This window comes from Nerophis lumbriciformis, linkage group LG28, assembly GCF_033978685.3.
Source record: "Nerophis lumbriciformis linkage group LG28, RoL_Nlum_v2.1, whole genome shotgun sequence".
Taxonomy (NCBI): domain Eukaryota; kingdom Metazoa; phylum Chordata; class Actinopteri; order Syngnathiformes; family Syngnathidae; genus Nerophis; species Nerophis lumbriciformis.
In genome coordinates, this window is record NC_084575.2 from 7,667,142 (window position 1) to 7,680,566 (window position 13,425).

The 13,425-nt window shown below is 39.7% G+C and overlaps 2 protein-coding genes, 1 non-coding gene and 1 pseudogene across 4 annotated transcripts in view; 3 read left to right on the plus strand and 1 right to left on the minus strand.

The window, feature by feature from the left end:
- LOC133570505 (uncharacterized) overlaps window positions 1-13,425 on the plus strand; it is a 490,167-nt gene that overhangs the window by 113,421 nt on the left and 363,321 nt on the right. The gene's annotated exons all lie outside the window — the stretch shown is intronic.
- On the minus strand, window positions 279-387 carry LOC133571213 (5S ribosomal RNA; annotated as a pseudogene).
- Window positions 2,010-2,128, plus strand: LOC133571152 (5S ribosomal RNA). The gene has a single exon (XR_009810309.1). It is a non-coding gene; the product is annotated as a 5S ribosomal RNA (ribosomal RNA).
- The window catches only part of LOC133570585 (uncharacterized), an 8,502-nt gene continuing 4,673 nt past the window's right edge, over window positions 9,597-13,425 (plus strand). The window contains exon 1 of the mRNA XM_061923267.2: window positions 9,597-9,606. Coding sequence (XP_061779251.2) covers window positions 9,597-9,606 — 10 coding nt within the window. The remainder of the gene's footprint in view (window positions 9,607-13,425) is intronic.

The window sequence follows — 13,425 nt, forward strand, 5'->3', positions numbered from 1 at the left end:
TCTGATTGGCTTAGAAAGTGTGAGATGTTGGAATAAGGCACGCTGATTGGTTCATATCACCCCGGTGTTGAACATATTGACGGACTATCAGCGCTCAAAAGTCCGTGACTGGTCAATTTATAATATGACATGTGTTTTTGTAGCCGGGTAAGATGGCAAAAACAGCCCAAATATGGATAAATATTAGACATGTTAGGGTAAATTGAACTGAGAGTGAAATAAAAAACATTTCTTTTTTGCAAGACGTGAGAAACAGCGCCCTCTGGCGTGAGTGTAAAAGCTTACAGCACCTGGTATTCCCAGGCGGTCTCCCATCCAAGTACTAACCAGGCCCGACCCTGCTTAGCTTCCGAGATCGGGCGTGTTCAGGGTAGTATGGCCGTAAGCCGAAAGACGAGGTAAAACCAACCTTTTTAAATGTAACTCTTACAGACGGGGTGAGAGACAATTATTATTTATCTTAGAGCCTGGCGCGCATGCGTACACTAATGTGCTTTTTCTGGCTGTGTGAGGTGCAGCTCTCTATCCATTGTCTCTTTTGGGGTGGCAGGGGGTGCTGGAGCCTATCCCAGCTGCATTCAGATGCCACCTCATCACAGCTCTCAACACTACTTTATGCTTAGGGACCGTCAATAAATCACTATTGTCTTGAAAAATGTATATCTGCTACATCTAAACACTGATTCATCTAAAAGAAGGTAAATAATTAGTCATACCTCCTTATTGTGCATGCCCATTATTTCATAATTCTAACATATATATCCATGTTTAATATAGCAAAATAAGGATATTTTCCCAATAGTCTCCATGTCATACAATTTAGTAACCTAATTCCACTTATTAGTCGTGCTAACCTTTTAGTGTAACGCGCACCCTTTTATTTTAAAATAGGGTTTTATTAAAAAAAAACTATTTTTAATAAAGATAATGTGCATGATATATCTTATACAGATAATTATCAACATTTTCATGAGTTCCCAATTAGAGTTAATTTGGTTTTATGTTGGATAGTCGTAGTTGTTGGAGCTAAAAATGAAACCATGGTTTTCAATATTACAAATTTATATAAAATCCAATTAAACTTACATTTTAAAACAAAAAGGTGTGAAACACATTAGAGAAAACACTTCAAATATCAAGTGAATTTGGGATTTTAGGTCATATGACCAGGAATCTATTGAAAAGAAACATTTGTTTTTAATATCAAAATGTTTTTGATCCTATTTTAAAATAAAAGGACTAATATAAAGTGGAATTGGGTTACTAAGTTGCATGATGACATGGAGACTTTTAAAACAAATAATTATTGTTTACATTAAAAAAATATTTAAATTATAAAATCAGGAACGATATTAAAACTGTAGGACTATTTATTTGACCTCCTTTTAGATGAATCAGTGTTTTGATGTAGCAGATATACATCTTCGAAGACAATAGTAATTTATTGACGGTCCCTAAGCATAAAGTAGTGTTGAGAGCGGCACCTCTCCTGCAATCTCCCCGCAGCATGAGAGAGCAGTGTGGGCACAGTGAGGGGGAGCTTCCGCTGGAGCTCCGGAGGCAAATATCCACCGTGAAAGCAACTTGACCGCCGTAGCAAAGGAAGGGACGGCGTGGCGCAGTGGAAGAATGGCCGTGCGCGACCCGAGGGTCCCTGGTTCAATCCCCACCTAGTACCAACCTCGTCATGTCCGTTGTGTCCTGAGCAAGACACTTCACCCTTGCTCCTGATGGGTGCTGGTTAGCGCCTTGCATGGCAGCTCCCTCCATCAGTGTGTGAATGTTTGTGTGAATGGGTAAATGTGGAAGTAGTGTCAAAGCGCTTTGAGTACCTTGAAGGTAGAAAAGCGCTATACAAGTACAACCCATTTATCATTTAAGACAATCACACAGACAGAAAAAGCACATTAGTGTACGCATGCGCACCAGACTCTTGGATAATTAGTCGTTTTCTCCCATCCCGTCTGTAAGAGTTCCATTTAAAAAGGTTGGTTTAACCTCGTCTTTCGGCTTACGGCCATACTACCCTGAACACGCCCGATCTCGTCCGATCTCGGAAGCTAAGCAGGGTCGGGCCTGGTTAGTACTTGGATGGGAGACCGCCTGGGAATACCAGGTGCTGTAAGCTTTTACACTCACGCCAGAGGGCGCTACAAAGTGCTGAGACTACAGCTGTTGTGATTCATGTATTGCTTTAATTGCAACTATTCCAAAATGAGGGAATATATTCGGTTATTATAATAAAATTCCACTTAATATTTACAACTACAGTTGAAAGTACAAACCTTTACAACAGGATTTAAAACACAAATACCAACTAGAGCAATATTTAGATTGATTTAAAAATAATGGTGTGGTCTTTTGCAGTCAGTCAACCTCGCCCACGCCTCCTACCACTCCGTCCTGCATGAAGCTGAGGAGCCACGACTCGTCTCGCTCTGATCAGGCAACTTAGGATTTAAAGGGGTCATATAAGCTACTGTTTATTTACCAAAATAAGTTGTATGTCTTTGTTTTGAAAATGTAAAAGTTTATTTTTATTTTCAGAATGTTGAAATAGTTGTACCGGGGGTGGGGGGAAAGAGCTGGTTACTTGTTTCTCTCGCGAGATCTGGAAAAGAGCTGGTTTGTACTTGTTTCTCTCGCGAGATCTGACAAGACTGCGCGCGAACCAAACAGGGCGAGGATAAAGCAAGATGGCGTCTGACGGTGAAGACGTTATTGCAGTCGTCACAGTTCAGTGTTCTTAATCTGTGCGTCCATGTACACATATATGTCCTTTATTACACTCTATTAAATAGAGTAACATCGTTAATAACTGTTTGCATCCGGTTACATTAGTCTGAGCGCACTTCTCCAGCTAGCTTAGCTTGTTAGCTGCTAACAAAGAGAGATGAAAACACATCGCTAAGCAGAGATCAAGTGTGAGTGTAAAGTGTTGTGATTGTGTGAAAATGTGCGAAAGAACCATAGCAGAGTACGAGGAGGAACTTTGTCCAACAAAAGAGGAGAAGGAGCGACAACATGAAAAACATCAAGTTGTGTTACACACAACAGGTTTGTTTACTTCTTACTCTCACATCTTTACTAACTTTATATTTATTATTAACACTTTTCTTCAATAGATTGTCTATAGGAAGATGAATTGTCATGTGAGGATGTTCAGACACACAATATTTATGAGAGGTTGATGTTCCTCTCAGTTTGTAACAAAGTGTATCAACATTTTACACAAAACTCACACAGTCACCGGGGGAATATTCCAGAGAGCAGGTTAAGTGCAAACTCCTGAGTATGTAAAGCTCCAGAGTTTGACCTCCAAAAATAAGAGAAGTAAGACAAAGTCAGAGTCAGTTACCATGGTAACTGACGCTGTAAACCTAGCCTGCTAGCTGGCAGGTTTGACAAGTTATTTATGTGTGTAAAAGCTATACTGACCTGTTATTTCCTTCATATTGGTGCAGCCATTAACCTACTACAACACCTGCTACATCCACCTACTCAGTGGCCTAGTGGTTAGAGTGTCCGCCCTGAGATCAGTAGCTTGTGTCATACCAAAGACTATAAAATGGGACCCATTACCTCCCTGCTTGGCACTCAGCATCAAGAGTTGGAATTGGGGGTTAAATCACCGTAAAAATGGTTCCCGGGCGTGGCCACCGCTGCTGCTCACTGCTCCCCTCACCTCCCAGGGGGTGATCAAGGTTAATGGGTCAAATGCAGAGAACAATCTGGCCACACCTAGTGTGTGTGTGACAATCATTGGTACTTTAACTTTTTAACGTGGCAGTGATTGTGGAAAAAACTAAGCCTGATCTAAAGATGACATCTTGATCTCATACCATCTCAAACCAATTGGCCGTTCATTATTAAGTGAAATGTCTTAAAGTCGCTTAAATTTGTCTTTAACCAAGCAACACTATGTTTTATCCAGTTACTCGAGTAATCGAAAACATTTCCAGTAGAACACTTGATTAATAAAATGTTCAATAGCCACAGCCCTATATTTCATGTATGATTTAATATTTAGCATGTAGGAGTTAAAATGTGTTTTGTTTGTGTCCTGTAGACATCCATCAGCTGATTGGACACCAAGAAGAATGTCTCCCTCATCTGCAGGGGGACAGTTTCACTTCAGAGGATCCACAGCCCTCACACATGAAAGAGGAAGAGGAGGGAGAGTGTGTTGTAGGGCAGGAGGAGGATGATGTCAGCAAGTTTCCACTGACTGTTGTCTCTGTGAAGACTGAAGAGCATGAAGACAAAGCACCTGAGTCCTCACAGCTTCATCACAGTCCAAGTAAGCACAACATCCACATATCATCTAATACAATGTTTGTGACACATGTTCATCCGGGGGCCACATTTATGACTAAAGATGGAGATATACTTGCTTTTTAACACCACCATTTAAAAATGAATGCTCATCAATCATCAACAGTGTAATTGCTGGGGTGTAACCATGTGACCTAGAGGCCGTCCTCCTTACCTCACGTGGTCAAATGAAGGCAAACATTAAATATGGCTTCTGTTTATTTACCTTTTGCAGCACATATGTCAGCATATTTCAAAGGTTTAGTGGTGAAGATTAGGGATGTATACCAAGTACCATTTCTTTTAGTACTGGTTCCTAATTATGTCGTCCATGAGGACCGTGAAGATTCTGGACTAACGACACAACTATTTGTATTTTTAATTCCAGCTGACTGACGTAACTATGACACGTTGTCACATTGAGTTCAGCTGCCGCTGCTACACATTAAAATCAGCTTTGAATAATGACAAATAAGGAAGCAACAACACGCAAAAGTGTGATGTGTGTGTTATTGACAAGAAGATGACATAACTGCATTTCACCTTGCACTGCACACATAGTTGACTTATTTAAGACTTCAAATAAACAGCTGTTTTTTTTTCCTTGTTTTTTTTCTTTATTTAACCAGGTAAAAATCCCATTGAGATCAAATATCTCTTTTCTAAGGGAGACCTGGCCAAGAGGGCAGCAGCAAGGTTACATTAAAACAGTAAACAACACATAAAACATTAAATGTACAACATTAAAACTTGCTGACATAACACATGTGCATACAGACAAGGTAGACTGCAATCCTTTCACAGAAGCTTTAAACTCATTCAATGTAACAAGGGTTTGAAGTTGAATATTGGATTGTAGGTTATTCCAAGCCTTCGCTGCTGAAAACCTAAATGCTTTCTTGCCCAGTTCAGTTCTTACTTTGGGGACGACAAATTGCAGAACATTCATTGAACGAAGATTGTGACTTCCTTGTTTCTTTGTAAAAATACAAGACAGATAAGATGGGGTGATACCCAGAATGGTTTTGTAGATGAACACGTACCAATGATTGAGGCGTCGAGCACATAAAGATGTCCAGTTAACCATTGAGTATAACACACAATGGTGAGTAAGTTAACCATTGAGTATAACACACAATGGTGAGTAAGTTGGTGATGAATCTCAGTGCCCCGTGGTACACACTATCCAGCTTGTGGAGACAACCAGCAGTAGCATTCATGTACAACACATCTCCATAGTCAATAACAGGTAAAAAGGTTGTTTCCACCAATTTTTGTTTCACAGTAAAAGAAAAGCAAGACTTGTTTCTATAATAAAATCCCAGTAAAAGTTTCAGGTTTTTTTTGCAACATACTGAATGTGCTCCTTAAAACTCAAGTGGTCATCAATTAAAATCCTAAATATTTAAAAGCAGATACTAACACAATTTGTTGCCCATTTCTTGTTCAAATGTTCTCACACAGTGCTGATCTTACAGTTTTTGACGTGGTAAAAAACATACACTTTGTTTTCTCTGCATTTAAAAGCAGTTGAAGATAGCAAAGTTGTTCTTGTACTCTGTCAAATGCTTGTTGTAGATATTGAAAAGGCCTCAGCAGGAGTGGGTGCTGTGCAGTATATGACAGTATCATCAGCATAGGAATGGAAAGTTGAGTTCAGAATATTCTGTCCAAGATTATTAATTAATAATGGGCCCAACACAGAACCTTGAGGGACGCCCTTTTTCACTTGCAGTACGTCCGAGAAGGAACCTTCTATCTGAACAGCCTGAGTTCTGCTTGTGAGGTCATTTGCAAACCATCCAACTGCTTGCTGAGAAAAACCAATAGCTGAAAGACGTTTGATTTAAATGACATGATCAACAGTATCAAATGCCTTTGAAAAGTCAATGAAGAGGGACAGACAGCACTGCTTCTTGTCAAGAGCTTCAGTTACATCATTTATAAACTTCATAGCAGCAGTAACAGTACTGGGATTTCTGCCAAAACCTGACTGAAATGGTGACAGAATAAAGTTGGTGTCCAAAAAGTCTTTTATCTGTTCACTGATAAGGGATTCAATCACTTTTGCCAGAACAGAGAGTTTAGAGATCGGTCTGTAATCATTTAGATTACAAGGGTCACCTCCTTTTAATAGGCGGATTCCAAGGGCAGATTTCCAATCCAAGGGGATTTCATTTGAAATTAGAGTAAGGTTAAAAATGTGAGTCAGTGGTCCAGCTATAATTTCAGCTGCCAACTTTAAAAAGAACGGCTCCAACTTATCTGAGCCAGCTGGTTTTCTAGGTTTAAGTTGTTTTAAAGCCCTCATGACCTCTGTTGTGGTAAAGGGCGTAAAGTTAAAACCCTGGGTATTTTCAACGGTTCTTTCCGGAGTTAGCGGAACTTCAGTAAAGTTGTCAGAATTATAGAGAAAACCAGAGTTAATAAAATGATTATTATAATGACTACCGTATTTTCCGCACTATAAGGCGCACCTAAAAACCACAAATTTTCTCAAAAGCTGACAGTGCGCCTTATAACCCGGTGCGCTTTATATATGGATAAATATTAAGATTCATTTTCATAAAGTTTCGGTCTCGCAACTTCGGTAAACAGCCGCCATCTTTTTTCCCCGTAGAAGAAGCGCGCGGTGCATGCTGGGATATGTGACGTTTCATTTCCATTTGTGTGTTTATGTAAAGACCCCAAAATGGCTCCTATTAAGTGTGTTGTCTGTCTAATTATAAATAATGCAGACGAGGCGTGTTAACTGAGTTCTCAACGTTTACTCACAGCGTGCTCATAACCACATTCTAACTCCCAGCATACAACAACGCTTCTCAGGGCTACCGCGCATGCTCGTCACTATCGTTGCATGCTGGGTAGTGTAGTTGTTATATTTGCTAGCTCATAACATCACATTAAGAGACACGCTTACGCGCTTAATTCAATACTCGCCGTCATTCCGGGTGGATTGACAAAAGACCTCCAGCCGCTAGATATTGGTGTCAACAGGGCATTCGAAGCTAGACTGCTAACTGCGTGGGAACAATGGATGACAGAAGGCGAACACACCTTCACTAAGACAGGGAGACAGGGAGACAGCGCCAGACGACATTTTGGATCCCACATTCGCCCAACTTTTCAATTCGGACAACGAAGGAGAATAATTCGAGGGATTTATGAATGAAGAATAACTTCAGAAAGTGAGCGTTATGTTTATTTTGTGTGTTGTGACATTAACGTTCGAGCAACATTATGTTGCTATTGCTCTGCACTATTTTGAATTTTACTATGTTTGTGATTGCACATTTGCGTACATTTTGGGAGTGAACAGAGTTGTTAGAACGCTGGTTTTTAATATATTATTAAAGTTTGACTGACATATCTGACTGTTTTTTGACATTCCTTTAGCGCAGTTAGATGCGGCTTATAACACGGGGCGGCTTATAGGTGGACAAAGTTTTGAAATATGCCGTTCATTGAAGGCGCGGCTTTTAACCCAGGGCGCCTTATGGTGCGGAAAATACGGTACCCATTTCTCTTCTGTCACTTACTCTGACACCATCAACAAGTATACTAGGTGGGAGATTGACTGAATTACAGCAGGCGGACAAAGATTTGATGATTTTCCAAAACTTCTTTGGGTGTTTGAGGTTTTCAGTTGTTGTGGAGAAATGCAATTCTAATTTTGACTATCCGAAAAAGAGAGGTAAATTGATTTCTTAATTGTCTAAAATTCAACCAATCTGCTTCTAACCCTGACTTGCGTGCCCTGGCCCAAGCAGCATTACGCTCATGCAATACATCTGATAGGTCCGATGTAAACCACTGATTGTCACGTCCTTTAACCCTACATTTTCTAAAAGGGGCATGTTTGTTCACTATACTCAAATCGTTTTCGTGAAAATATTTCCAAGCCAGTTCAACATTATCAAAAAGAGCAATTCTATCCCAATTAAAAAGATGCAAGTCATGTAAAAAAGCTTGCGTCTCAAATAATTTCATATAATGTTTTTCAAGAAGACGAGGCTTGCTTTTAGGAATCCTTGTGTCTCGCACTACTGCAATCACACAATGATCACTCACATCATTAGGGAAAACACCAGATGCAACTCTTTTGAAGGGCATATTTGTTAGAATTAAGTCAATGAGTGTAGCTTTTTGAGGGCATTTAGGATTAGGTCTTGTAGCTGAGTTAATTAATTGTGTTACATTTAGAGATTCACACTGTGCTTTCAAAGAGTCAGACACAGATGTGAGCCAGTCCCAGTTCAAATAACTATTTCCTTGTATTTCAGTTGAGACAGAAGCTTCACAAGAGTAGATAGGGAATTACTAGGGGCAGATGGAGGCATAAAACACCCCACTGCCATAATGTGGTGATTTCTAGCTAATTCGATTTCAAGTGCTAACAGTTCAAGTTCTTTACTTACTGATTCAGAGAGCACTAATTTAACATCAAACCTCTGCTTAATATATATGGCCACTCCACCACCTTTTCTTTGTCGGTCAGTACGATAGACATTATAGCCATGAATGTAAATATCTTTATCAAGCACAGATTGTTTAAGCCAAGTTTCAGATAAGACTACAATATCAGCATTTGTTGAGTTTATCCAGATCTTTATCATATCCAGTTTAGGGAGTATAAACTCCGAACATTGATATGAATAATCCCAAAACCAGATCTAGTTTTAAAATCTGCAGGTGTAAAACATTGTGTAGGTGTATCAGGGCCTGGATAAGTGTCAACATTTCCTGAGAGCAATAACAATAATATAACTAAACATTTGCGCTTAAAGTTACCATCTTTTGAGTTGGTCTTTAATCTGTGAAAGTAAGTGCTCACAATAGGGGAGGATGCAGTAATGTTGACGTGATCTCTCAAAACAAGGAAACAATAAGAATGAATGGACTCTATCATAGTATGCAGCCATTTAGTTTTGTCCAAAGTCACAGAAATCTTCAACTGAGATAAGGCCGAGGTTATTTTGTAGCTGCCACTATGAATTGTCAAATTATCAAATATGTCAAACTGTGCATCTTGAAGTAGCATAGCTCGTGAGTGGGGGTGACCAGACCCATTTGGGACACCAGTAAAACCACACAAAAGTATAAAACACAATATAATAATTTGTGACATAGTGAGAGGAGAAGTTTCACTTGTTTTACCACTTTTGAAGATGTTAGCAGACAGGGCTAAAGACTAGCAACCAAGGCCGACGGGTGGAAGCCCGTAGACGAAGCCAATGGCTGTAGGCAAACAGCAGGCCGATGGAAGGCTAGTAGGCAGGTCGATGGTGGAAGGTTGGTAGGCAGGTTGACGGTGGAAGGCTAGCAGGCAGGTCGACAGTGGAATGGTGGAAGGCTAGTAGGCAGGTCGATGGTGGAAGGCTAGCAGGCAGGTCGATGGTGGAAGGCTAGCAGGCAGGTCGACGGTGGAAGGCTAGCAGGCAGGTTGATGGTGGAAGGCTAGCAGGCAGGTGGATGGTTGAAGGCTAGCAGGCAGGTCGACGGTGGAAGGCTAGTAGGCAGGTCGAAGGTGGAAAACTAGTGGCGCGGTTGGTAGAGTGGCCCTGCCTGAGGGTTCCTGGTTCAATCCCCACCTTCTACCAACCTAGTCACGTCTGTTGTGTCCTTGAGCAAGACACTTCATCCTTGCTCCTGATGGGTTGTGGTAAGCGCCTTGCATGGCAGATCCCGCCATTAGTGTGTGAATGAGTGAATGAGACGGGATGAGTTTGCTAAGTACAAAAATGAGTCAAAATTTTGGAATGAAAGAAACTGCTGTTCTAAATGTGTCCTCTAGATGTCGCAATAGCAATTCTTTGTATCTTTGTAGATGATGCTACATATGTAAAACACAACTAAAACACACAATGTTAGCGCACCAGTCGGGGAAAATGAGCAAACTACATCAATAACATCCTGTAATTTGATTTTGATATTATTTATTTGTCTTGATAGATTGTAGCTGAGATAGGCTCCAGCGCCCCCCCGCGACCCCAAAGGGAATAAGTGGTAGAAAATGGATGGATGGATGGATGAAAATGAACACCAATGAGTTGACTGATGAACATTATCACATAATTGATTCTGAAAGTGTAAAAAAGGACAACTAAAGATAGAATACTATTGTATGTAAAATAACAACATGATTTGTACATTTTCTGAATGTGTTTGTTCTATTTTTAAACAAAGAAAACAATCTGCAGTTTTCTTTATTTTTACGTTATCTTGCCGTGATTTTACCAGTCCGGCCAACTTGGAGTAGATCTTCCTCCATGTGGCCCCCCATCTAAAATTAGTTTAAACACCCCTGGCCGAGTTGTTCCTGCGAAAAGCAGATACGAGAAAAAAATCTAATTATGAAACGGAATAGATCCCTAAAGATTTGTTGTGTAATATCAAGGATTATCCGTCGGTGGCGTTCCCAGACATGTGGAACTATCTTGAGTTCCAGACGTCATTCTACACCACAAATTATGGTTAAGTTTAGAGATAAAGTTTAGGTGTCATAGACCGTATACAGAATAAAATATTTACACACTTTTTATGGGGACGGCGTGGCGAATTTGGTAGAGTGGCCGTGCCAGCAGTCGGAGGGTTGCTGGTTACTGGGGTTCAATCCCCACCTTCTACCATCCTAGTCACGTCCGTTGTGTCCTTGGGCAAGACACTTCACACCTTGCTCCTGATGGCTGCTGGTTAGCGCCTTGCATGGCAACTCCCGCCATCAGTGTGTGAATGTGTGTGTGAATGGGTGAATGTGGAAATACTGTCAAAGCGCTTTGAGTACCTTGAAGGTAGAAAAGCGCTATACAAGTATAACCCATTTATAACCCATTTATATCAGTGAGTGTAAAGTTAAGAATGCCTCAATCAATGCTGCCTTGTACTTATAAAACAACTTGCTCCTCATCAAATTTCCAAGTCTGTTTTTGTACTCACTTTAGTCTGTTTTTGTACTCACTTTTGAATGAATTTTAGTGGCTGGGACAAAAGCAAGTATTCCCGTGTTTGTATTGGTTGTTTTGCTACACACTTTTAACACAACACACGAAATAACACAAATATTGTCATTGTGTTAACAGTGTCAGTCTAAAACTATTTATATTCTCTCTTTATCTTATTTACTTATTTACCCAACAGACGTTCAACAGCCCCTTCACATTAAAGAGGAAGAGGATGATCCACAGCCCACCTACATTAAAGAGGAAGAGGGGGATCCACAGCCCACCCATATGAAAGAGGAAGAGGAGGATCCACACATGAAAGAGGTTGAGGAGGGAGAGTGTGTTGTAGGGCAGGAGGAGGATGATGTCAGCAAGTTTCCACTGACTGTTGTCTCTGTGAAGACTGAAGAGCATGAAGACAAAGCACCTGAGTCCTCACAGCTTCATCACAGTCCAAGTAAGCACATATCATTTTATTCTCAGGGCATTCAATCCATCACAACTGGACTGTTCACTTTGTCTTAGAAGACTCATCCAAGTAGGCTTCATCACTTCATGCTCATACACTTCAAGTCTTAAATCTAATCATTGGAATTTAGAGGGGAACTGCACTTTTTGGGGGAATTTTTCTATCGTTCACAATCATTATAAAAGACATGATGGCGGATAAAAAAAATAAAAAAAAATCGCATTCTAAGTAGGGCTGGGCGATATGGCCTTTTATTAATATGTGGATATGTTTAGGCCATGTCTCGATACACCATATATATGTAAATGGTAAATAAATGTTTATGTAATGCCTGCAGCTAAAAGCAACTGTGTGAGAACGTATACTCCAATATCACCATATGATCATTTTCTATATCGCACAGAGACAAACCCACGATATATCTAGTATATTCCATACATCACCCAGCCCTAATTATAACTCATAAATGAAAATAAAAGACGACTTGCAATGGAGCCAATGGGAGGTCCTCTATAACCATCCAAAATACACCAACAATACTCCATTTGCATTTTGTGGCTTGAATGTCCACCAAGTGTTAGTTGAGTTGAGTTGACTTGACTTTGAATTTATTTGGAACATGCAAGCATACTACATGATACATCACACATGCATGCATACAACATGATACATCACACATGCATGCATACAACATAATACATAACACATGCATGCATACAACATGATACATCACACATGCATGTATACAACATGATACATCACACATGCATGCATACAACATGATACATCACACATGCATGCATACAACATGATACACCACACATGCATGCATACAACATGACACATCACACATGCATGCATGCAACATGATACATCACACATGCATGCATACAACATGATACATCACACATGCATGCATACAACATGATACATCACACATGCATGCATACAACATGATACATCACACATGCATGCATACAACATGATACATCACACATGCATGCATACACCATGATACATCACACATGCATGCATACAACATGATACATCACACATGCATGCATACAACATGATACATCACACATGCATGCATACAACATGATACATCACACATGCATGTATACAACATGATACATCACAATTTCCAGTTTGTCTTTTCAACATGTTGGAAAAGGAGTAGGAAGAAGCAGAGTTTATTTAATCCTACCCCTTTTATTTTACATAACAGTTGCTAACACTTTAGTTCACTTCCTGTTCTCAATGTATTCACAATATACTCCATAAGTAATCACAATAAAAATAAATAAATAATAATGAGTGAAGTAAGTTATATTTCATATGGTGAGATGAGTAAGATGATGTAGAAAATGAATGATGGATGAAATAAATTGAGAATGTTTATCTTCTTCTTTGTACTTTGTAAACACTTTAAGTGTGAAGAGTTTCTTGAAGTGGATCATATTAGTACATTGTTTGATTGCTTTGCTTCATCCATTCCATCATTTAATTCCACATACTGATATACTGAAGGTCTTAAGTGTTGTACGTGCATACAAATGTTTTAAATTACATTTTTCTCTGAGATTATATTTCTCCTCTTTTGTTGAGAATTGTTGTACATTCTTGGCTAGCAGGTTATAGTTTGCTTTGCGTATCATTTTAGCTGTTTGCAAATTCATTATGTGGTGGAATTTCAGTATT